Source organism: Oxyura jamaicensis, chromosome 1 (genome assembly GCF_011077185.1).
Source record: "Oxyura jamaicensis isolate SHBP4307 breed ruddy duck chromosome 1, BPBGC_Ojam_1.0, whole genome shotgun sequence".
Taxonomy (NCBI): Eukaryota; Metazoa; Chordata; class Aves; order Anseriformes; family Anatidae; genus Oxyura; species Oxyura jamaicensis.
Window position 1 is genome coordinate 118,333,027 of NC_048893.1, and position 26,035 is coordinate 118,359,061.

Below are 26,035 nucleotides of genomic sequence, written 5' to 3' on the forward strand. Positions count from 1 at the left end.
TGATAGAATTCCAGGAGTTTGTACACAAACAATCACACCCATTCAATCGTAATCGTAATTCTACATAAATGTTTTCAGTTGTGTGCTGCAGCATTGTAGAAATTTGCTCATCTTTCTTGCTGTAGACAACTCTGTGGGCAGGGGTTGTGTCATGACAGTCACTCTGCTAGGTATTTTTGTTTTGAACTAGCATATGGAGACTTTTGAAGGGGGCATAAGTACAACACCAGTTTTAGAAGTTCGGTCAACCTCTGAGGAAGAGTTTAAATGTGGAGAGCTTCTTATATATGTACTCATTCCCTAGCTAATACTGTTTGACATGAATCCATTTTGTAAATTGAAATGTAGTTATGCATTATAAATTTCATGACATGCTTGTACAAGTTTTTTCTCTATCAAGAATCTGGTTTTGGAAGCTCTCAAACTAAACAAATGTTTGAAAAACACATTTAGAGATCTCTTCATGCTATTATTTCTATTTTCACATGTTTTCAAGCTGGCATCGTGCTTACAGTGGTTCTCTGGTTTTCTTGCAAAAAGCTTCTGTTAGAGAAGCTCTGCTACGAACAGTACATTTGGTTTACCCAAAGATGCTAACTTTCCTTTTTAGTTTTACTTAACAGTTGCTAGTGTTACAATCTGTTTAAGGTCTCCAGAAGGCATAATAGTAGAACCTCAACCTGTAATGTATTACTGTGGGGCTGCTGGAATTGTATGTGATCTAATGGAGATGGGTCCAGGACTGTGGGAAATGTGGAGTTTTTATTTTCCTATCTCCACATGAAAGAAATGCTCCTCAGGCATGGAGTTTGGATGTACAATCTGTCTCATTTTCTTTGAGCATTACATTTCTAAAGTGTTAAGGCCATGTGAAAGTAACTTCAAACCATGGGAACGGAGATATTGATTGGTGAGAAAAGATCAAAAATATTGCTGAGATTTGTTCTTACTGTTACTGATGTAGTTGGAAGCAAAACAATTTTGTAACATGGAGAGAAATGGTGATTTCATGGCACTAGTGATTTCATTTAGAGAACAGCTTTATGTTGATACATATTTCTTTTTAACCCAAACATGCAGGATGAAATCATCCGAATGTCAACCCTTCAGCCTCAAATTGAACAACTAAAGGCTCAAAGTCAGGCACTGAAAGAGAGAGAACAAGGCCCAGTGTTTTTGGATGCTGACCTTGCTGCTTTTACCAGCCATTTCAAACAAATACTTGGTGACATGCATGCCAGAGAAAAGCAGTTACAGACCAGTAAGTATTCACAATAAAAGGTCAGTTTGCCTGACTAACATGCAAAGAATAGGTGTGTATATTTTGCTTTCCTTCTTTTGTATTTGCTTTTGTTGCACTAAACCAGTAGTACGATTTAGGTGATCTTTTTGCAATCAAATTACCTTTTAGAAATTATCAGTACATCATTTATACTATATTAATAGGATAACAAGGGAAGGTACACTTCCAAAATAAAGATTATACTTAGTGTAGTATATACTTTATAGCATGCATTTGAACAGATTTAGTGGTATATTTTCGCAACATAAAGCTTTATTTAGTTGGATTATGAGACTGAGCTGCCTCTGTCTCTGTCAGTAGAGAGGAGAGTTTAATTTCAGCAGTGAATCTGCTCTAAACTTGTCTGGAATAGAAATTTAACTCCATAAAACTCATTAAAAAGAGTACCTATTTTAGGGTATCTAGTTTTTCACCATGTGTTTTTCACCTTTTCTTCAACATGGAATATGTTTGCTAGTTACAACATTACTCACAGTATTTGTAATAAAATTGATTTTTAAAAGGGAGAAGATGCTATATGAAAAATGAAGGTAAATTTATTATTGATAATAATAAATACCTTTTTTCCTATGTATTCCTGATACTTAGCATGCCAGTGACTACTTTCTGTATTAATTATAAAAGTAAAGTAAGGTATCAGATAAAAATATAAGCTTAAATTTTCTCAACAGCAAATAAATTATTTTCCCCTCAAACCAATGATTGTACTGTTTTGAAATTAGACATAGTGCTAGCTCCTTCTAGTGGATCTTTATAGTATTCTTCCTGAGTTCTTTGGAGATGTTTGGAATAATTCCTTTTTTAAAGATTTTTTGTTGTTGTTGTTGAACAACACGTTATTGTTGTGCTGCTGTAGTTAATGTAAAACATGCACTGATGATGCATAAGGGAACTGAGAAAATTAAATACAAGTATGCAACACCATGTGATAAAAGAAAGATTTGTAGAAATTTAGTGTTAAGGACTGTAAATATATTTGTAACACTGAAGATGGCCATGAAATGGATAATATTTAACAATTGTTAATGCCACACTGTTTTACATCTTGAAATTATTTACCATTCTGCCAACAGGAAAATATGGTAAATGTTAGCTTCCTAATGCTTTATTTGATACATAATTTTGTGTAATTGCTGTTCCTGCTTCACCTGATTTTACTACAGCAAGACCTCATGAACTAACCAGATGGTTATTCCTGTAAGACAAGTAGTGTGCATTGCCTGACTTACACTGTCACAAAACAGGGGTTTTGCTTAAGTTTTTGCTGTCTGTAGCTGTTTGTTCCCACTCCTGTGCTGCAATATGCTCCCATTTGCTGTCCAGCTGCAGAAGTAGCTGTCCTACAGTGGCAGCACTGAACAGGCTAGGATGAGTGTCCTAAACTGATAGAGCATAAAAGTCCCTGAATGAATATTTTACAGAACTGTGGTCTCTTGTTCATATTTTACATTGCTGCTCTGCATCAAAAGACCTTCATCTAAAATAGTTTATCTGTCAAGATGAGACTGTTTTATTTAATAGAGTTTATGCCTGTACTGATACTTTAGGTGAGATCATAGAATCATAGAATATCCTGTGTTGGACGGACCCATGAGTATCATCGAGTCCAGCTCCTGACACCACACAGGTCTATCGAAAATTTTAGACCACGTGACTAAGCGTGCAGTCCAAACGCTTCTTAAACTCCGACAGGCTTGGTGCAGTGACTACTTCCCAGGGGAGCCTGTTCCAGTGTGCGACAACCCTCTCATTGAAGAACCTCTTCCTGATGTCTACCCTAAACCTCCCTTGCCCCAGCTTGACCCACCATTCCCACGGGTCCTATCACTGGTGACTAAAGAGAATAGATTGGCGCCTTCCCTTCCACTCCCTCTCATGAGGAAGCTGTAGACCGTGATGAGGTTCTCCCCTCAGCCTCCTCTTTTCCAGGCTGAACAGGCCAAGCGACCTCAGCCGCTCCTTGTAGATCTTCCCCTCTAGTCCCTTCACCATCTTCGTAGCCCTCCTCTGGACACTCCAACAGTTTTACATCCTTTTTGTACTGTGGTGCCCAGAACTGCACACAGGACTCGAGGCGAGGCCGCAACAGTTCAGAGCAGAGCGGGACAATCAATTCCCTTGACCAACTAGCAATGTCATGGTTGATGCACCCCAGGATACGGTTGGCTCTCCTGGCTGCCAGGGCACACTGCTAGTTCATATTCAACTTGCTGTCAACCGCAACCCCCAGATCCCTTTCTGCGGGGCTCTTCTCCAGCGTCTCGTCACCCAGTCTGTACGTATAACCGGGGTTGCCCTGTCCCAGGTGCAGGACCCAGCACTTATTCTTATGAAAATTCATGTGGCTGGTGATCGCCCAGCTCTCCATATAACATCAGATAATGATGTTGCTCATTCTTTATTTGTCTTCAGAAATTTTATACACAGTTTTTTTCAAAGTGCTAACTTCCTTAAATAACTCTGCTCTAGATATGAATGAACGTGATGGGGATAATGCAATATTTATAATCCTGTTTAGGAAAGGTCTTAGGAATCAAAAAAATTTAAAAAACAAATAAACAAACAAACAAAAAAAACCTAGAAGCTGAACCGTAGAAAATTTCAAAAAGTCCTGAGCATTTTCTATTAATTTTCGTGACTATTCTTGACTATTGAACAGAGAAAAGGCTGTATCCCATGTCTTTACTGTAGCCTTAGTTTAAAAGAAAATGTTGGAAATTGCTGGAATTGCTTTTGGAATATTTCAGCTTCTTGTTTGCATAGATTCTTGATTATAAATTTTAGATTCATAATTAGTGTTTTTTTTTGTTATCTTATGTTTTTATGTTACATTACTCCATTATCTTTCTGTCAAATAAGGGTATTTAGATAATCTGTTCTGTTATGTTTACAAGGGAATTATTTCTGGCAAAATATGTTTTCTCTAGTTCTAGAAGATTGTCTCCCTCTTTTTTTTTTTTTTTTTTTTTAGGTTTGGGTTAGTTTTAAGGTTCATGAGTGTTTAGCAGCTTCTTTATGCTGCACAGTAGATAAATAAAATATTAAAGATTATATCTGATTTTCTCAAATGTTTTTTCTGCATGATTTGATTAGCTTTTCAATTTATTAAAAAAACAAAACAAAACAAAAAAAAAAACACCATATTTCAAAGCAAATTTTAGATCTACTTCCTAGTTTGTTTGTAAAGTATCTTACAGCTGGGCTATAAGTGACATTGAAATTGTTATCTTACATAAAATAATATTTCACCAATTGTTTTGTACTTGAGGAATAAAAAATTAAGCAAGTGTCCTGTACATTTTGTAACTGCAAATTATTTTTAAGACCCAAACTATGTTTTAATATTAGTAATATTATTTTCCTGTTTGGATTTGAAATATTAAGTTTGCTTAGCTTTGTTTGAATGTGCCTTTTGAGCTGAAAACACAGTTCAGATGTACGTAACAAATATTTTAATAAGTAGCATTCAGGTAATTTAATTTTTCTGTTGCATCTATTTCCTCGGGTAACTGTTTGTATTCGAATACAGAACAAAAGGAGAAAACAATCAGTGAAATGAGCCTGCCTGGGATAATGTCCTCTACTCTGTAGTTTACTTTTTCATTTTCCTTCAGAGTAAAAATGAAAATTTTTAAGGATGGGAAATAAAGCCACATACAAATTTTGCATCTTCAAATATATATGTAATGTTACATTATTTCTTGTAGAACTGGAGAGGGCTTCCTTTCTATTTCTTTTAAGAGGTGAATAAATTAGAGAATTGTAAGTGTTAGAGCACTTACACAACCGTGGCTATGTATTATATGAGATTCTTTAAGATTCCACTTTGAAAGTTCATGGTGAAAAATGTGACAGAAGGGAATCACAACTTTTATGAAATCACTAATATAAAGACTGATGGATAGCTTCAGAGATATGTGTTACAAAATAAGCAAAACAAAATTTTGAAGAAAAAAAAAAAAAAACAAAAACACAAAACACAACATAGTAAAACTATTGAGGAGATTTTTATGGGAAATGCATGCAATTTTATCAAGACCATTTGTTCCATGCAATAAGTCTCTATTGAAATGATCTCATCAGTTGTATTCGTTGCATTTCTTCTTGCACAGTGATGTAATGAACAGTGGGATTTCTCCTGATGGACAGGAGATGGACATTGTAACATATCCAGTGGGATTTGGAAGTTGTTGATATAACTGTATGCTCATTTCATTTCTGTTTTAGGAAAAAAATAAATAAAAATAACCAGAATATCCATTCACACACACAGAAAACAGGAAAGCCTAGTTTAGCTATAGTTTGCTTTGTGGACTTGCTGTATCTTTTTGACTACCAATTCAATTCCTCATATAAATATATAGCAGAATCCATATTAATAGTTTGTGTTCATCATTGGGACTTCAATCCACAAACATTATTGTAGCAAAACAAAGTTTAAGATAATAATAAACAGGTCTGGATGTGTGTGTGTGAGCATGGTGTGTATTCTATGAGCATGGGGAATTCAGAAATTCGTACTGCCTATAGTGAGACCATAAATGTGTTAGATTTTAGAAAGATAAACTTAGGTATCAAGGATTCCACTGTCGGAGTTTGACTGAATTCTCATCCTTGACATCCACAAGTTGCAAGAACAATATAGGCAATTGTTATCTTAAAATATGTTAAGATGCTTTCTTGTGGAGGAAAATGCTGATACATCATTAAAAGAAAAATCTAACTCAGGAAAAGGTATTGAAAAGTAATATTTCATTACTAGTAATTTGTAAGAGTGAAATAAGAAAACTCTTGTTTCACTGAACTTTGAAGTGCTTTTTAAATAGAATATTTAGTAGCCAAATTAGAAAGCCACTAGCTTGATAAAATTGACATCTAAAATCCTGCTTGAACTCTTAGTCCTTCCTGCAAATAGTAAAGAACATGGAGTTAAATATGGAAAAAAAAAAAAATCAAAAAAAAAAAATCAATGTTTTAATGATTCTAAAGTTGTTATTATTGGCAAACTTTCAGGATAAGAGTTTTGTGCAGTTTGGTGGAGTTTGCTGTAACAGCGAATCTTATGTTTTTTGACCTATTATTTTATGTTCCTCATTACTATTGAAAATAGCAGTTCTTGTATATAGCTGCCTGAAGACATTAGTCAGAAAAAAATGTTTTTCATTTAAAGGATAAAATTGTTATTTATAGAAGTCGAAGTCAAACATTACATCATAATACTGAATTCCATTTCATATTTTTTTAAATAACAATGCAGATTAAGAGTTGTATACTGTATCATGTTAAAACAATGTCTACATTTGGAGCAATGAGTTTAAATGTATTCTATTCTAAAATAGAAATGGTTTGGATTAAATGAGTCACAGGCAATACAAATATAACTAAGGGAATTAAAAGTTTTAAAATGCTATTTCAATAGACCAGCTATTCATGATGGTGTTGAGATGAAAGATGCCTGTTTTCTGTGTTTGCAAGCATGCAAGACGGAAAAACAAAACAAAACAAAACAAAACAAAACAAAAAGCAAGTCTTAGCTTTTGTAAGTCTGCAGTTGTGTGCTATAAATCAGATTAGGCAGGATTTTGAAAAAAAAAGAAAGTGCACCATACAGTATGCCCACAAGAGAGAGACCTTAAGTTGACCTGATTTGAGTATGTTATGATGTCTTGCTGACAAGACAAGTTTTTCAAGTAACTTTCTGTTGATAACTACAAAATTAAGTTAAAATAAGCAGTGCATTCTGCCAAGCACTGTTTTATGAAAATGTAAGCAAGCTTGCACTTTGATTCTCTTCTTTGTCAAAACTGCTTTTTGGACAGTTATATCATTTTCCAGTACAGTTCCTTCTCAAACACTGGAGACATACAGGAGATAAAAATACGTGTTACGTTTTTGAGCTTTTATATACTTTATTTTTATGTCATACAAGTTGGAAATTTTTCAATGAATTAGCCATGTTATTTGTCTGTACTTTTCTCAATGACTGCAGAGGAAACTATTGTTGAGGGAGTATTGCACAGGGAGTATCTCTACTAATGAGTTGGTGTGCGTTCCAGATGTTGTCTGTTTAATGGCAGCTGTAATGATCTTGTAAGAAGCACAGTGCGATAAAATTCAGCTTTAATGTAGAAGAGTGATTCATCTTCTAAGCTTTTAACAGATGTCCTAAACAGAACATTTTACTTGAAAAGAAACATTTAACACATGAACACGGGCCATAAAAGGGAATGCTGTTTTCCTACTGTGTTTCTGAAATTAGATTTTGGGTTAAGTACAATCATTTATATGTTGATCTCTAAATACACACATTTAAATTTTCTTGTCCATTTAGGTTTTCATGTGTCCTAGAACTCAAGAGAGAGTTCCAATGTTACACAACTGAAAAAATGACCTAGATACCATAAATGTTTGTAAGAGTATATTTAATTCTTCAAAAGTTATCTTCTTCCACAGTTCTTGGAATAATCTGGAGCTGATGTACTGGGTCTGTTGGAATCTGTTTCAAAACAGCCATTAACTTCAGTAAGGCTAGGTCCTCTACAAAACATCTTCTGTCAACAAAACAATTAATGGAGTGCAAAATGATTTTATTTCTTTCCTTTTTCTTCCCCACTGAATGTAGTTTTTGACAGTTTGCCTCCAGCACACTATAAAGAGACAGTGACCACTATACTTTCATGGATCCAGCAGTCAGAAACTAAACTCTCCATACCTCAGGTTGCAGTTGCTGAATATGAAATCATGGAGCAGAGACTCAGGGAGCTCAAGGTGAGTGTTCAGACTGTGGAAAGTGTCCCAAAAGAAAAGTTAAGAGTAACAGAATCATAAATTGTCATGAGTTGAAGCTTGTCAGGTGTTGAAGCCTATGGATCTTGAGTGATTTATACCCAAGGGCTGCAGAAGACAGTGGATACTTGCTTCTGTCATTTCCTAAAAGTTAAAGAAGTGAAAATGTTATCCATCATTGAAACCAATTATATAAAATATTGAATATGTTAAGGAAAAGCGTTTGTTTGTCCTCATGATATATAGAATATTCCTTTGATGATAGGTCTAGTCATTAAGAATAGATTTAGCTCATTTCATTTTCTGGTGTTCACATGAAAACATTTGTACTTTGCAAAATGCAGCATGTGCATCATCAGATTTCTTGTCAGGTTTATGAGCAGACACAAATATGGGACAAGTTTTGCCATAAGTGGGTTCAAACCTTGCCTTCATTTCAATGTCTGATACTGTCTTACAGTCTAGTGGCTAATAAACATGCTGTTTGGTGGAACTAGCAATGCACATGCAGAAATAGAAAGTAGAATATAGAAAGAAAATGCTAGATACAGCAAATTTGGGTAAGAATTGGAAAAGACTTAAGAAGTTATCAAAGACTTTAAATCATAAAAGCAGTTCTAAGTTTATTCTTTTTATCCATGTATAGTTTGATTCTTTTAAAGTGTAGTCATTAGGACCATAGTAAATTCCTATCTCAAGTTAGTGAAGTGTATGTGGATTAGCTCCATTAACAAGTATAAACAAGTCTGGTTATATTATCAATTAATCTAAAGATTCTGCAATGTAGTTTGTGTGAGAAAAGGAATTCCAAATAGCCTGGTAGCATATAACTGGAAGTTTTTGCAAAGATGTTTTAGCATTTAGAGTTTTCAGTCCTTTCTTCAGCAGTCTCACTTATGGCTGTGAAAAATTTGTTCAGAATTGCCCAATACATGAATCAGAATACTATTTGTTGGTTATATCATAGGCTCTACAAAGTTCCCTGCAAGAGCAGCAAAAAGGCCTGAACTATCTCAATACAACTGTGGAAGACTTGTCCAAGAAAGCCCCTGCAGAAGTCAGCCAGAAATATCGATCGGAGATTGAGGTGATCATTGGCCGCTGGAAGAAATTGTCATCACAGCTGGGGGAACATTGCCAGAAACTTGAGGAGCTTATGACTAAACTCCAGCGATTCCAGGTTACCCAACCTTTTTCAGCTTCAGCTATTGTGGCTTTTGGCCATAGGAAATGCATAGCATGTGTTTATACACCTCAAGAAAATAACAATAAAATGAAGTATCAAAGGAGCACATGAAACTAACATATTAAAAAGGTCACTTGATTTTGGTGGGTTCAAGATTTGACTTTAAGTTCTGATTTTTTGGCTTTTTTAGCCCATGTATTCTAATGGTAAAACTTAACTTTGATTTCAATGAAATTGCCATTAATACACTTACTTGACATTAATACACTTACATCTACTTACTTTTTCAGTGTAGTTGAAGTACTTTTTTACGCAGCTGTGGTGGTTTTACCATGCTAGGCAGCTGAACACCACAACCTCTCTCTCACTCCCCCTCCTTAGAAGAGGAAGGGAAGAAGTAAAGGAAAGAACAACTCACGGGTTGAGATAAGGATGATTTAATTAAAGAAAAAAAAATAATTATTAAAGAAAGATTGATATTAATTAAACAATTTAACTAAGGGGAAAAAAGGGAAAGAGGAAAAGGGAGGGGGAAAGAAAAAAAAAAAAAAAAAGTAAAGGCTATGTGGAAGTGCAGAGTAAAGAGAAATCACTCTCTACTTCCCACAAATGAGCAATGCTTGACAGCGTCCTTGAAGCGCGGCCTCAACACACGTAGCCGGTGTTCGGGAGGAGGACAGATGTTTTTGCAACAAGAGCCCACCCCTCCCCTCTTCTTCCTTTTTCCACCTTTTATTGCTGAGTGTGACATCATATGGTATGGAATATCCCTTTGGTTGGTTTAGGTCAGCTGCCCTGGTGATGTTTCTTTCTCACTTTTTTTGGCCACCCCTTAGCAGGATTAGAGAGAGTCCTGATGCTGTGCCAGCAGTGCTCAGCAGCAGACACAACACTACCACTGCTGTTCTAGCTACAAGTGCAGAGCACAGCACTGTATGGGCTGCTGCAGGGAAAGTTAACATCCCAGCCAGACCCAGTACAGCAGCTAAATTAGGTCTAACCATATTGACATTAATAGATTCACTTACATGGTTATCGTTTGTTATATGGTAGTATCTTGGCAGCAGTTGCTGAAAATTGGAAGTGTACATGACTTAGAGAATTATTTGATTTTTAGGTATTCAGAATGACAGCATTAGAACCTTATATATGCATATGTTATATATGGTATGTATGTTATATATGTTATATATATACAAGCTCTATATATATACGCTGTATATATGTGTGTATATATATAGCTGTATATATATATGCTGTGTATATATTTAAAAGCTTTAAAATAGATCAACTTTTAACATATTATTGTTCTATTTACATATAATTTCAAGGGACATGTTTCAAAGCAATTCAGATTAACTGGTCACAAAAGTGGAAAAAGTATTTCTATGGTTTGGGGTATGTTTTTCTCTCCTCTTCTTCCCCCCCCAACCCCCCCCACCCCCCACCATATGAACACTTACATACTCATAGAGGATATGGCAAAGAAAAATCTGAAGGCTGACGTCCTGCAGGAATACCCAAAACCATATCCTCAAAGTGTTCTCTATTTACAATATCAAATATTTCAGTCCTTGTCCTTGGTTTGCTGGTAATAAAGCATGATGCATGAGTAGTTCTGTGTTGTGAATAATAATACAAGAACATATGAGCTGAAATTGTTATTTTCAGCTTAATTCAATAGAGTTGTAAAGGTATTCTTACACTTCTGCTTTTGTGCAGAAAAAAAAAAATAGAGTAGAAATAAATGCTCATTATTTGTTACTTTTCAACAGCGTTTAGATAAGCAAAATGAACAACAACAACAAAAAAAAAAAAGGGGGAAACGTGTTACCATTTATAATTTAGCTACTGTGCTACAGTAACTACAAATTATAACTTGTTTCCATAGCTACATCTCTAAGTTCAAGGCTGGCCATGACACAGGGTTTAATAGTATGGTCGGTTAGCAGCCAGATGTCTACTCAGCTGCTCTCTCACTCACCCTCGTCAACAGGACAGGTGGACAAAATAGGATAGAAAGTTCTTGAGTCGAGATAAAGACAGGGAGATCACTCACCAATTACTCTCTGGGACAAAACAAAGATGCCAGTTAAAATGGATTTGGGTAGTGAGAAATGAAAATGAAACTTAAAACAACACGTTCTCCTCTGCACCCATGGCTTTTTCCTAAGCCAAGCTTCACTCCATTGCTCTCAACTACACCTCTCCCCACCAAGCAGTGCAGGGGCGTGGGGAATGGGGGCTTACTGTTAGTCCATTACAGTTCAAGAGAAGTCTGCTCTAATGAGGGCTCTCCTTGGGCTGCAGCTTCCTTCAGGAAATATCCACCTGCTCTGTCATGGTCCTTCATGGGCTGTGGAGAAATACCTTCTCCACCATAGTCTCTTCCACAGGCTGCAAGGGAAACTCCAGCACCTGGAGCACCTCCTCCCGCTCCTTCTTGACTGAGCTGGGTGTTAGTGTTCACACGGCTGTTTCTTACATTTTTCTCTCCTCTTCTGTCTGTCTGACATTTTTCCCCTTTTTTAATCAGGTTTGTAATGAAGCGCCATCAGCTTGGCTGACAGGTTCAGTTCTGCCCTGCAGTGAGTCAGTTGTAGAGCTTGCTGTGTCTGGCATGGGGCATAGAGGCCACCCCTGAACTTCATCCATAATCACTACTAATTGCACAAAACAGAATATTCTTTGTGAAATTTAAGCCTGTGTCTTTGTTGTCCTGAATTTTCTGGACAGAAGTGTAGAGGTTCAATCACTGTTCTTAAAAGGAGAATGTCCCATACTGAACATCATGGCCATGATCTCCAGAGGAAGTATTTTTTAAAGCTATCTGAGCTATTGTTTAATACAAATCTTGGCCTTTATATTTATTGCTGAAATCACTGTGGTATACAGCTAATACAAAAATCATTGCTTTTTCAACTCCTTGAATGACTTGCCTTCCAGACAACTGTTTTAGCTGTTGTAATTCATGGAATATGTCTTCAAAGGACATGATAAAAACAGTGTTGATAGATAAAATGCATTTGCAGTCAGATTCAAAATGCAGGCTATACATTTGATCTTCATTGGTATCTGGAGACTGATTCTTTTTAAAATAAATTCCATCAGATCTATATTTTGCAGCACTAATGAACTATACTTTAAGTATTCATGTAAAAGTATTAAATTTTCATCATGAAATATGATTCTGAACTATTTTACTAAGTGATAATTGAATGCACAGTATAGACTTCAACTTTGTTTTGGTAATTGCCATTCTGAACTATACTGATAATTTCCGTATGATTATTTTTATTATTTCCATCTGATTTCCATGGTAGCCTGTTGTTATTAGATATATCAAGCACATTAGGAAAATGTTTCCTTTGGTTATCTACCATGTAATAGTTGTTAAAACATTTTGGACACGTTTTAAGGTTCAGTCTGTGTTCTAATGAAATGTCCTTTTTTATATTTTAATTTAATTTTGCTTTCAGCATATAATAGTGATATATACTTCACTGCTAACAAAAACAATGTGACGAACAAATGCATTATAATCTCCCTTTGAAATTTTTGCCATTTATCATTTTTGTTTTAATATGCATCTGTTTACCTAAGGTAGCATTTTAAGGTAATTTTAAGTGACATTTTTTTAAAGGACAGTTTAAATTTCTCATTGACTGCAAGGTTAAATGAAGTCTTTCATCTCTAGGATTGAGCAAAGCTGGATATGGTTCTCCTGTCAGAGCATCAAATCTCATTCTACCTTTTATGGTCTTAGGTTATCTATATAATGCTTCCTTGGATTAGCAGAGTTCACTATTTGCAAGCATTTGATGTTCAACTTTTTTTTATTTTATTTTATTTATTTTTTTTTAATTAATTGCAAGGCTTAATCAGTAATTTGCTTTCCATATACTTTAATTACAAATATTCTAGTTCTATAGATAGTAAATGAGACTCATTTTCCGAAATCCTCTTTTCTATTCTGTCATTGAGTCATTACATGATTTCGGTTTCTGAAGTGAATTTGTTTTTGTTTCCATGACAAGTTTTTTATTCTGAGTAGCAAGGGAACTTTTTTGTGTTGTGTTCTGGTAGAGAAATAGGCAATAGAATATACAATTTCCAAAATGAGCCTGAAATTTAAACTGAGGTTTTGATAGGTTAGCCTAATACTCTGAATTAATTGCCGAGTATTAGTAGTCTGAAGCCAAAGAAGGACGTAATGAACACACATGCAGCATGTAAACACAAATGATATCCAGAAGGCATAAACTTGAGAGACAGAAAGTTGCCCACTTGTAGACACATTGAACTTGGGCAGAAATATTCAGATTGCAGAAGTCCCAGATACAATTGATTTTGCTTGTTTGTATTTGTATTTTTCTGAGTACTTGCAAACAGTCCAATAATAGCAAAATTAAATTGCAGTGAGTTTTAGTAATAGTGCCAGAATGAATTATTGCCAGTTACTGATATTCTGTGACATGCCATAAAATGCCTTTGTAATAAACAGAATGACACCAAAACACTGAAGAAGTGGATGGCTGAAGTGGATGTTTTTCTAAAGGAAGAATGGCCTGCCCTTGGTGATTCAGAAGCACTGGAAAAGCAACTTGAACAGTGTACTGTGAGTATTATCTGTCTGCTTGACAACTATTTCTTCTTTACGTGCTCAGCTTATATAGATTTACACAAATGATTACAATTCCTAAAAATAAATTCATGTTGTAAGGGGGTTGTCTTTTGCAGTATATTTGAACCTGATTAATTTCCTGTGCCTGAAGGAAAGTTCTATTAAAACATGGGAAACTTAAATAGAGAGAGAAAGTATACAGGGACTGTATCAGTATATATTCATAGCAGGAGCAAAATGTTGAACAAGAGGGGACTTGCACAGAATAATAAGTTAGTAGCCTCTTAAGACAGTAGTTTATTTAGTTTGTTGAGCTTACGAACACTGCATGTGTATTTAGTGTGTGCTGTATGATCTGTGTCAGAAGATCTTTTTCTGCATCTACTATTTACACAGGATTTACAGACTTTTCTAACTGAACTGAAACAACTTGCAGGTGTTGCAAATCATATCAGTTTTTCTCACTAAACTTAGAAGTTCCAGGATTTTCACCCTGCAGAGTTTTAAAGCATCATGAAGTAATGATACATTCTTCATAGGGTTTACAAATTTTTCTGCCTGCCCCAACAGGGTGTGTAAGTGTAGTGAATCTTGTAACTCATAATAATCCCTGACTATGTTCAATGGAATTTACAAGTTCTGTAAATGTTCTGGCAGGATGTGTAAATATTATGAAAGATACATACTGATCTTATAGAACTGCAAGCTCCTCAGCATTACTCTGCTACTCCTTATTTAAATAAAAATTGTTATAAATTGTATGGAACAACTCTTAACTTTTACAGAGTTGTGAATTACATGCAACTGATTTAGAATGTCACCTAAATTTATGAAGAGTTTGTATAAATATTAGTTACTAATGTCAATTAAATAAGAAAATTACCAAAATCATCATCACCATTTGCACTTTTACACTTGGAACTTTTTCTGCTGTATAGTAAACCCAGCTAACATCTGAAGGACTAAAGAATGCCTTAGGAAGTAAAATTGAAGGTAGCAAGTTAGAACTACCTCAGGTTTTAAATAATATTCAACTGCAATAAAATTCCAATAACTAGAAATAACTTGAGGACATCATCATTCAGATCATTCTAAGGAAACTATCAAGTGAATTATCAACCCACGGGTAATGCGTAGTTAGTAAGATAGCTTAAAATAATTAGTGAGATAGCTTAAAGTAATTTTCCACCATTATAATAGGATGTTCTTTCACAAATACAAATAAAAGATCTAGACATTGTAATAGATATACATTGTGTGTAACATTATATATAGTGTATATGCATATATATATACACTATATGTATGTATATGTAACACTTAGTATATGTTTAGTTAAAACCTTATATTCTATATTTTGCAAATGTACTTTATGTGATACAGAATATCTTACCACATTATGGTTGCTCATTCCTTTTTATTTATTTTCATAGTGAAGTCTGTAAATTGTGCTCGTTTGGTTGGAGATCTGGACCAGAGACGTGTCAAAATCTCATGTAGAAACATTTTGTTAAGAATAGTATAAATGCACGTTTGTGTGAATGCTGCTTGCCTAATCTTCTGTTATTCCTTTAGGCTTTAGTAAATGATATCCAGACAATCCAGCCTAGCTTGAACAGCGTTAATGAGGTTGGGAAGAAAATTAAGAGTGAAGCAGAGCCAGAATTTGCTTCCAGAATAGAGACAGAACTAAAAGAGCTCAATATTCAATGGGAACAGATTTGCCAACAGGTAACAAGTCTCCTTCTGTGACTGGTTCTTTTTAAATTAATAATCATATTTCTCATTGGCAGAATTTGTCCTTCTATGCATACCCGGTAGATAGGAAAGATTTAGAGGAAACCAAAGAAACTCCAAGATGGTGATTAATGCTTTGAGATATATGAAATATCTCAAGTTTCTGGTACAGATACTAAGGAACGTAAGAGTTTCAGTTATTTTGAAATAAGAAATGAAACTTTCTGAAAGATGGAATTCAGGAGATATGCTGTGCTCCTTACAGACAGAGGAATAGAAACTGTTATTATATAAATTACTATACATGTGCAAAATACCATTCTTACACTTTTCTGATAAGCACAGTTATAAAAAAGTTGATCTTGGAAATCTCTAAGACATTTTATTGACCCTGTTCTGTAGTCTTTCCCATTTGACAAGTGTAAAGTTTTTAATTGCTTATTTTTGTAATATTAAGATACCAGATATCTTTGCACTTTGAAAGAAAATTCAAATAAAGCCTTGTAAGTTTACAAGTCTGCTACAGTTTTATTCTGACTTCCCTGATAATTTTCCTGTAATAATTCCATTCAGTACACTGCACAAATTAATGCCTCTCAGTAGGCATTTCTCATACAACGTCTTCAATAACAGTTATTAAAACACATGAGAAGTAGTAAATATAAAAATCAGATTGGATTGTGGTGATTTCTTGAAAGGATTTTGAAAAGTCAGCTTGAGTTAATATACATGCAATTAGTATGAGTGTGAGAGCTGTCAGTATTCAGATACTCTTGCAGATGATAGAAGATTACTTTCTCTTCTGGTACTGTAACTGAGAAAGAGGCAATTTTGCAGGACCCCATGTTGTTCTGCTTTCACAATTGTTGGACATGACCTTTTATTTTATTATCCTGTTTTGCCCTGTAAAACAACATTTGTGTAGAACAGCTTTTAACAGACAATACTCAAGGATGGGTAACCAAACCAGTAACAGTCAAAAACTTAGGCCAAATACTAAAACACTTTCCTCCTGATTATACTGATTTACCTAAGTAGCATCACTGCTCAGGATATTGGTGTGATCAGCTCTGCATACCCAGTTCTGAAAATGGCACTGTGGCAACTAACTGGCTTTGTTGCAAACTTCTTTATACTGAAAAAGATGGCTTAGTGACTGCTATTAGTTATGGACAATTTTGGTAGGCTGATGCAGAATTCTCTAAATGTCAATATAGTACAAGTTATATATCAATATATATATCAATATATCAATATATCAATAATGATTGGCAAAGGATTTAATTAAAGTTTTTTTATTATTATTATTATTATTATTTCACTCTAAGGTAAATATTTTCCTCCAGTAGAAATTTCCTTTTTTTACTTCCGTTTCTTTAGGATATACATTTTTCTAAGGGATTCAGTAATGACTTCATCAGCAAGAGTAAGCTATGCACATTGCTTGTTTTATTCTCTAACTGGTTGCATTCAAACTGGCTAAAAGGTCATCTGAGGCTCAAGGGGCTCTAGTTTCATCCTTGGGTGTACTTTCAAGGGTGTACTGTCTAATTTACATAGGATTGAAATTGGTTCTTTTCAGGATAAGGTACTGTTAAGTTTGTTCAGTAGTCTTGCTTCACATGTTTTCTTTATTAAAGGCCTATGCTAAGAAGGCAACATTAAAAGGTGGTTTGGATAAGACTGTGAGCCTCAGAAAGGATTTATCAGAGATGCATGAATGGATAACACAGGCTGAAGAAGAATATCTGGAAAGAGATTTTGAGTATAAAACACCGGATGAATTACAGAAAGCTGTTGAGGAACTGAAGGTAAAAGATGAACCAAGACCTTGAAAAGTTTTTAAAGTTCTTTTTGAAGCTTCCGTTTTAACAAAAGTCTACTCTTTCATATAGAAAGGCGTCTTTTTGTTAGCCTGAAATTTAAAGCAGTAGGTGTCTTAAGGTAGTTTCTATTTGGAATATGTTTGAAGATATTTAAACTGTCACAGTACTTCATAGCTAGTTTTTGTTGTTGTTTTCTTTTTGTTTTTATTGGATTTCGTTTCAGCTTCAACATCATGGTACTTAAGGAGAAATTCCCAAGAATCCGATGTTAGCAATAGATATCTATTGTTAAGCAATAGATAGAGTGAAATCCATTTTATGTTTTATGCTTATGAGAGAAGAAGGGAGAGAGAATTAATGATTTAGGATGTCAGGATGCGTTTTGGTATATATTGTTAATTTCTTTTAAAATGCATATTTTGTCTCAAATAATGTTTCTTTCTTGTGGGATGAATGTGGTCTTTGGACAAACACAATAATCTGTGATTAATGCTCAAGTAATACTCTTACTCAACCACTACATGTGGGCTTGATTTTTTTTATAGGTGAATTTTTTGGCCTATACTATTCAGGAATTCAGATTACATGGCCTTAATGATTAAACCTGGTGAAATGAATTTGTAACACAATAGATCTTTTCATCTGCAGTTTGTAAAGTTTTATGGCATATGTATTTGGAGCATTTCTTGGGGAAAAATGATAATAATAATAAATGCTTTTCTGAAAACTCCAGAAAGCTAAATAGTTGTACGAAGGTGTATTGTAAATGTGAGAAATTTAAGTTGTGGTGACTACTGTGTATTGCCAAAAAAATGAAAAAAAAAAATAAAAAAAGTTTTTTGGATGCATTCAAGATCATAGCAGAAAGTCGGCGAAATAATTAGCTGTTGGCTGTTGGCTGTTTTTTGTTTGTTTGTTTGTTTTTGTTGTTGTTGTTGTTGTTGTTTCCTTCTGACAGAGACAATTCTGAAGGAGTTATTTAAAATCTGCTTCCTTCTCAAACCAGAACTAAATTTCTTTTTTACAGAGAGCAAAGGAGGAGGCCATGCAGAAAGAAGTGAAAGTGAAGCTTATTACTGATTCTGTGAATAATTTTATAGCAAAGGCTCCACCTGCAGCTCATGAGGCTTTGAAAAAGGAACTTGATGTTCTAATTACCAACTACCAGCGACTATGCAGCAGACTGAACGGAAAGTGCAAAACTCTGGAGGTTGGATATTTTGTCAATCATTATATTTATAGCCATTCTAACCCCAGAAGTAAGGTAGAAAACGAAGGTATATTTTTCTATGGGATCATGAGTAGCCCAAGGCTTTCCTGAGTGTATGAGTCATATACTAAATACCACATGTTTTGAGAGTCATATGTGCTGGAGAGTCAAATTAAAGAAATGCCTCAGGCATGGTTCGTAGATGGGAGACAGCAATAGATGCTCTGGGTTTTTATCCCTTCTGAGATGAAGCCAAGCATCTGGCTTCTGTAGCAACCCTCTGATGTTGTCTTCACTAGCTCCTCTGGGCTTCTTTCTTCCATGGCTAAGGATTTTGATTAAATGGCCCCGAAGCAGGACAGGTGGTATAATATCAGCACAGGAACAGCATGTGCTCTGCTCACAATCTGAATGTATCTCATGCATTTTGAGTTTACCCAGCCATTTTGGCCAGCTCCATTACAGATTCTTGCCCTAGGCCTGTTTGTATTTTACACAGTGGTCACAATGATTTATGTAAGTATTTTTATTGTAAACTAATTCACACTAACTAACTTTGTAGTGGATAATTATATACTTGGGTAAAATTTATCTCCTCTAAATTTTGCTGTGGGTCTGTAGTCTAAGCTGGTAATCTGTGTTTGCCCCAATGAATGATGATATTATTGTATGGTAATATCCCTCTATAGCCTCTTCTTAGACCAGACACTTGAATTTGCTATGACCAAGGTTAGGTGAGATGGGTTGTACTCTGGCAAACTTGACCTACAGTCTGCCAAATGTATCCCAATAAAATTATTATAACTTTGGTTGGTTTGGGTCAACTGTCCTGGCTGTGTTCCATCCCATCTTCTTGTGCACCCCCAGCCTCTTCACTGGCAAGGCTACACAAGAAGCAGTAAAGTCCTTGACTTAGTATAAGCACTGCTCAGCAGCAGTTAAAACTTAGGTGTGTTATCAACATTATTTCCATCATAAATCCAAAACACAGCACCATACCATCTAGTGTGAAGAAAATTAACCCTATCCCAGCTGAACCAGTACACATTTATACTAAATGTGGTTGAGAATTAATTTCTGTAGAGAAGGTCAGAATTCCTTAAAGCGGTGTTTTTAGATATTTTATAAATCTGCTTTAAGTAATTAATGCACAGACTATATAAGCAACTCAACTACATCTTGTAATAAAAACATAAACTTCTAACATGAATCCTTAAAAATCTGATAATTTGTATATTTAGAATTTATAAGAAAATTTTACAGAAAAAATGTGAAACATAAAAAAAAATCACAAAACAGAAAAGATTCAAGTTGTGTTTTGAATAAGCATTTGTTTATTTGTATTATCTTCTGTGATCTTGCCCTGTTTAATCAAAATGTTTTGGCTGTGTATTGTATTTATTTGGAATCCACAAATACTGGAAAAAATCAACTGTATGGCACTATAACCATCAGACATTGTGGTATTTTGGGAATGAAGCATGCAATGTTTTCAGTGTTTTAAAAAGTGAAATTGCCTGTTAGATCTTCAATCTCAATAAATATTTTTTTTTCTCCATCAGGAAGTATGGGCATGTTGGCATGAATTATTGTCATATTTGGATGCAGAAAATAAATGGTTGAATGAGATGGAATTGAAACTCAAGGCAACTGAAAATATCCAGGGAGGTGCAGAAGAGATTTCTGAGTCCCTAGATGTAAGTGGTGTCTTTAATAATGCCAAATCATATGTACTCCTAAATTGTAAATCACATTATATTCAAAATAAAATATAAACTACACTATTACACAAGCAAAATACAGAATATTTGGAAAGTCCTGTGTTGTGACTTGATTCAACAAATCAGGTTTTGAATTTAGATCCACCTAAATGAAATGAAGTAATTGAACATGTTACATCTGATGTCATACACAATTTTTTGTGATAATATTATCTATGTTTTAAAAAACAGCCTCTCTTATGTCAGTTAAAAATATCAAAGGCTAGAGAGAGCAAACTTTCATCCTAGAGCTGCAGTTCAGGGTATTATTACTTCATTTTTTATTTTATTTTATTTTATTTTATTTTTTTTTCCTGTAGAATCTTTCAAATTTTTAGAAATTTGGTTAATATTCTAAGTGAATCAAAATACAAAATGTAACATTTGTGTTTTCTTTATGCTGTAGAACTTCATCCATTAAGATACTCATGAAAAAAAAACTAGACTTAAGTAACAAAAACTGTCACTGAACTCACTGGGCATATTCCACATGCTTAAAATGAAGCACTCAATTTATTTCTTTATGTTTTCTGATTACAGTAATAGGTAATACAGTATATTTGTTTTCAAGACAGAGGATATTGACATTTTTGTCCTTTGTATCTACTTTGTGCATGAAAAGTGAAGTTCCCTACTTACATTTTTAAGTGGAATTATGATTGTTCTTTAGAGTTTTATTGTCAGAAAGGATATCAATCTACTTTGTGACTTCGTTTCAGTCTTTGGAACGTTTAATGAGACATCCAGAAGATAATCGCAGTCAGATTCGGGAATTGGCTCAGACTTTAACTGATGGTGGAATCTTGGATGAACTGATCAATGAAAAACTTGAGAAGTTCAATACTCGATGGGAAGAACTGCAGCAGGAAGTATATTTAATAATTGACCTTTTCTCTCATTAAAAAGTCTAGCACCATTAAAAAAAAAAAAAAAAAAGTCAGTGTAGTTCTTAAGCAATGCAAAAATATTGACTTATTTTAGAAGTGGACCAATTGTATAAGTGTGGTGGGTTAATTCCAAAGCACTACATGGCTGTTTGCTCACTCCTCTGGTGTCATGGAGGAGACAACCAGAAAAGGCAAGGAAAACTTGTGGGTTATTTAATTGCCTTTAATAAAGTAATGGGGAAAAAAAAAAAAAAAGGTGAACAGTAGTTTCGGAAAAAAAATCCCCAGTTCTATTGCTGACCAATGATATTATACGGTATGGAATATCTCTTTGGTCAATTCCGGCCAGATTACAAAGGAGTAAAGTGGCAAAAATGACAATAAACTCTAAATAAATGCAGAACATCCTTACAGGACGGAGTACCTAGGCAGTTAAATTGCAAGAAGTGTTCACTATATATACGTGAAAAATGATATTAATGGAGGACAATGAGTCCTGACTTTGTATATGAAATTATGACTTATGAGTTAATTGTTATTGCTCAGAAGGAATATTTTGTGGTTATGAAAATAAATGTCAGGAAGAAATTATCTCAGTACATGGTAAAAATGAGAAAGGAACTAGGAAAGAAATCAGAGACCCACATTATAACTGGAACCAGAACACATTCAAAGATGAGCTACAAAGGCAACCAAAAGTCACTTAGGTTCAATGGCATAAGTGATATAAATGGAAAAAAATTGGAAAGGAGCTGTAAGCAAACGATAATTATTCCTACAACAAGGATAACTTTTTTTTTTCTTATTTCGTGATGTACTTGTTCTTGAGAACAATGAAATTAATAACACAACAGTATGTATTAAGGAAGGGCCTCAGCTGTTCTGAGCTTAAACTTGAAGGACAGGGAGGGAAAGAGCCTGGTTCCCTTTACTACTACTAACTGCAGGCTTTCATGTTGTTCCACATTTTTCTGGACAGTGTCCTAAGAAAAAAAATAATAATAATTTTCTGTATACTTCCTCTTTTTTTTTTTTTTTTTTTTTTATATATCAAACTTCTGTTTAAATCATAGAATCATAGAATTGTTTGAGTTGGAAGGGACCTTAAAGATCATCTAAGTATCTGTCATAATACTTTCCTTCAAATTCTGCTTCTTAGTGTCAGTTTTTTTCCTGACTTGGAGGAGAAAACTGGGAATATACAGAGGACTTCTGGAGTTTGAATACAGGACTTTCACATAGTCTTGCTGAGTGCTGGATAAATATCCAGTCTTCAAAATAATAAGCATTAAATAAAAAAAATCATATTAGCTTTGAAAAGTACAATATGTATTGTGAATATGTACTGACCAGACCTCTGGAGACAATTTTGATGGCTGTATAGGCAAAATATATTAGAAATGTATTCAATGCCTTCCAGTTTAAATAAGGACAGAAAAGTGGGAGGGGGAGAAAGCCTCCTCCTTCTTGGAAAGCTAATCTGATGTTCAGCTGTCACATACTAATGGTGAGATCTGTATATATATATCAGAGAGTAAAGAAACTATTTCAGTCGCAAGTGACTCAATCACACTGCTTCTTTACCATATAAATACCTCTTTTCTGCAACAAAATGTTTTATTAATTTTTGCAGTGGAGTCTTGCATGCTTTGTTTCATAGATTCATGACACTGAATTTTCTGTGCCATTTGCGTAGCCCTGTTGAAATCCAAGCAGTATGCACTCTCCTTGCATAAGAATACATTGCAGGAATATAACAACTCTATGCTGCTTGTGTTCAAGGTCGCTTCTACTTCAGACCAGCTAGTAGGTTATCCTAAGGTTAAATATGCTAGGTTATTTATTTTATTTAAATAATTACAAAGACAATAAGCTCATGCGTACAGAAGCTGGTAGGTGAATTTTTTATTCACTGCTAATAGAACAATGAAACCAAACCTTTGGCAGTGAATTGTGCTGCATCACTACTGATATACTCCTTTTTAAACGCAGATCAAGGTTTTATGTTTGTATGCCTTATCTTCTTCTTTAGTTAACAAAGAGAGTATGTTTAGTTTACTTTTGAACACCTGGGACTGGTTGATAAGCAACATACATCCTATCTTTATTTTTCAAGGACTGATTCACTTACAAATATATATATATATTGCATCTACAAAACACTATTGCCTGAAGAAATTCAAACTAATATTGCAAGTGGCTGTAACATTAAAAACAATTTAGATCCTGCCCAACAAACTCCAGAAATATCATATAAGTATTCTTGAGACTATGCTTGCAAAAACCTGTATAAAATGTTTTCTGTGTGGGGTTTATACTGCATTCATTTTTTATTCTTGGGGATTGTTTCTTAAATTATTTTAGGACTCCCTCCAAGATTACACTTATATCAAATATCACACATTTGTGATTTGTTGCAATTTTCCCATTTTCTTCTCCTGTCAAGAGGAGAAAAAAATTCTTCACGACCCATATCCACATGATTATTATGAAGAGGGCTTCTTCTACAAGGCACAGAGAGCACCTGGTGGTAATCTAAAGAGATAAAGAAGTCCTCATCCGTATAATTTGCACTTTTGGACTACATCTAATCAAAGATGAATATCACTTTGGTGCTGAAGTGTCAAATATTTGTAGTGAGTTATTTTAAAAACACACTGTGAAATATTACTAGTATTTACAGATATTTTTTTATAGCTTGAAAAGTATAAAAAAAATTCCTGTGCCCAAAATGAATAGCTAGATTTTTTATGTTCTAGTAAGGTTTTTTTGTGTGTGTTCTAATATGTTTAGCTACTAATCCACTCTGATTCTAAACTAAAAGTGGAGATTAATGTATTAACAATTTCATGAAAAAAAGTACAGAGATGTTGTAATGTATCTCAATCACAAAAAAAACATAAGAACTGTAGAACCTTTGGTAAAAAAAAAAAAAAAAAAAAAAAAAAAAAAAAATGAATTTTTTTTTTTTTTTAATAACAGTTTTTTTTTTTTTTTTCATTCGTTTTTATTTTCCTTGACAGCTATCAACATTTCACTGGCTCAGAAATAAGTAAACAGTTGGTTATTTTCCTGAGATTTCCCACTTAGCAATTAACTGTCACAAACTTCTCCTTAGAGACCAAGCCTCCAGCTTTATTGACTATGATTTGATAGTAGAACTATAGCTTCCTGTTATGTCTTCAGACCCATTTATAAAGTGTGGTGTTAAACTGTCTTATTTCCTCTGCAGACTAAAAGAAAGCCAATGTTCTTTCTCTGCAATAAAAATAATAATAACAATAGCTCATCATAATAAATTTAAATTTTGCATATGCATGTGTATATATAAACAGTTTCAACTTTCATATAGCTTTTTAAAAACATGCATATATAGATATGCACATGCAAACACTTAAATTTGTAATGACAAATATGAAACTCAGGTTCATAGGTGTGTAGTATGTCTGCCCCTTTTAGAAAAGCCCTGTGATACTTTCCTCCATCAGTACCTTTTCCACTGACAGAGAAAGAGTAAAACTCCTCCTTTGTTGCATCCTTCTTGATTGAATTGATAAGTATTCTGCAATGCCAGTGACCATGCCAGTGACCACTTGATACACGCTGGAGAAATATTTTACATTGTGTCACACTTCTTTGACTGTATTGCATTTTTTATAAGATTATTGTGAAGACTCCTTGGTTTCGTTTACAGCGTAAATTAATCAGGCTCATGACACAGGCTTGTTTCTCCATACAGTGTAAGCATTGGTTCATTCGTTGTGAGTGTCACAAGGTTCTCTGAGATGGTGAGTGAGCACAGTTTAGGTGAGGGTGCAGAACAGCTATAGTCAATACAGCGAATGTATTGAGTGAGGACATTTAGCTAGTGTAGTAGTCATGTTAATTGCCTGCAAGGCTGAAGGACAGACCCTCAACTATTTTAGCCTCCGTATCAGGTTGCTTATCAATATTTTGAATATTGAATCATAAAATCATAGACTAACAGAATATCTGAGCTGGAAAGAACCCATAAGGGTCATTGAGTCTAACTCCTGGGTCCCCAAAGGACCACCCCAAATATATATATATATATATCAGACTATGTGTCTGAGAGCGTTGTCCAAACGCTTCTTGAAGTGTGGCAGGCTCAGTGCTGTGACCACTGCCCTGGGGAGTCTGTCCCAGTGCCCAACCACTCTCAAGTAGCAAACCTTAGTACTGTACTCGGGAGTAACTCTGTTTCGCTGGTACATTTGGGGGGTTGTAACACCTTAATGGCTCAGGTGCTTCCATTAACACCGACAGCATGTGTCCAATACGTAAAGCTGCTCAGTTCCACAGGAGGCTCCTGGCAGTGATACAAGATTATCTGATCAGATGTTTTAAAATAGCACAAAGCAGCTTATAAACACAAATATAGTAGATACTGGTTGGATCCCTATTCTTTAACTAATGCCAACAGCTAGCAAAAATGCTCAGAAAAAGTATTAACATTTTGTTTTGTTAAATATGAAGCTCTATAAGAATTGAGGCTCCATGAAGAAGGTACAGATACACCAAGAATTCTCAATGAATTACTGAGAGATATTTTTGTTCAAAGAAAGTTTTGTAATACCTACAAAATCAAATGGAAGAATAGCTGTCTCACCAATGAGGAAAAATGTGATTTGACTTGAAAAATGGCTGGACATGTAGCAAGTTATTTAAAGAGTACTTTTTTCCTCTCTCCTCTTT

At 34.5% G+C, this 26,035-nt stretch overlaps 1 protein-coding gene across 9 annotated transcripts in view; it reads left to right on the forward strand.

Moving 5' to 3' along the window:
- Positions 1-26,035, forward strand: part of DMD (dystrophin) — a 1,227,136-nt gene that overhangs the window by 514,362 nt on the left and 686,739 nt on the right. For all 9 annotated transcript variants that reach the window (XM_035333326.1, XM_035333348.1, XM_035333385.1 and 6 more), the window contains 9 exons: positions 1,081-1,261; positions 7,926-8,071; positions 9,057-9,269; positions 13,780-13,893; positions 15,475-15,630; positions 17,277-17,447; positions 18,490-18,672; positions 20,235-20,369; positions 21,152-21,301. In XM_035333326.1, coding sequence (XP_035189217.1) covers positions 1,081-1,261; positions 7,926-8,071; positions 9,057-9,269; positions 13,780-13,893; positions 15,475-15,630; positions 17,277-17,447; positions 18,490-18,672; positions 20,235-20,369; positions 21,152-21,301 — 1,449 coding nt within the window. The remainder of the gene's footprint in view (positions 1-1,080; positions 1,262-7,925; positions 8,072-9,056; positions 9,270-13,779; positions 13,894-15,474; positions 15,631-17,276; positions 17,448-18,489; positions 18,673-20,234; positions 20,370-21,151; positions 21,302-26,035) is intronic.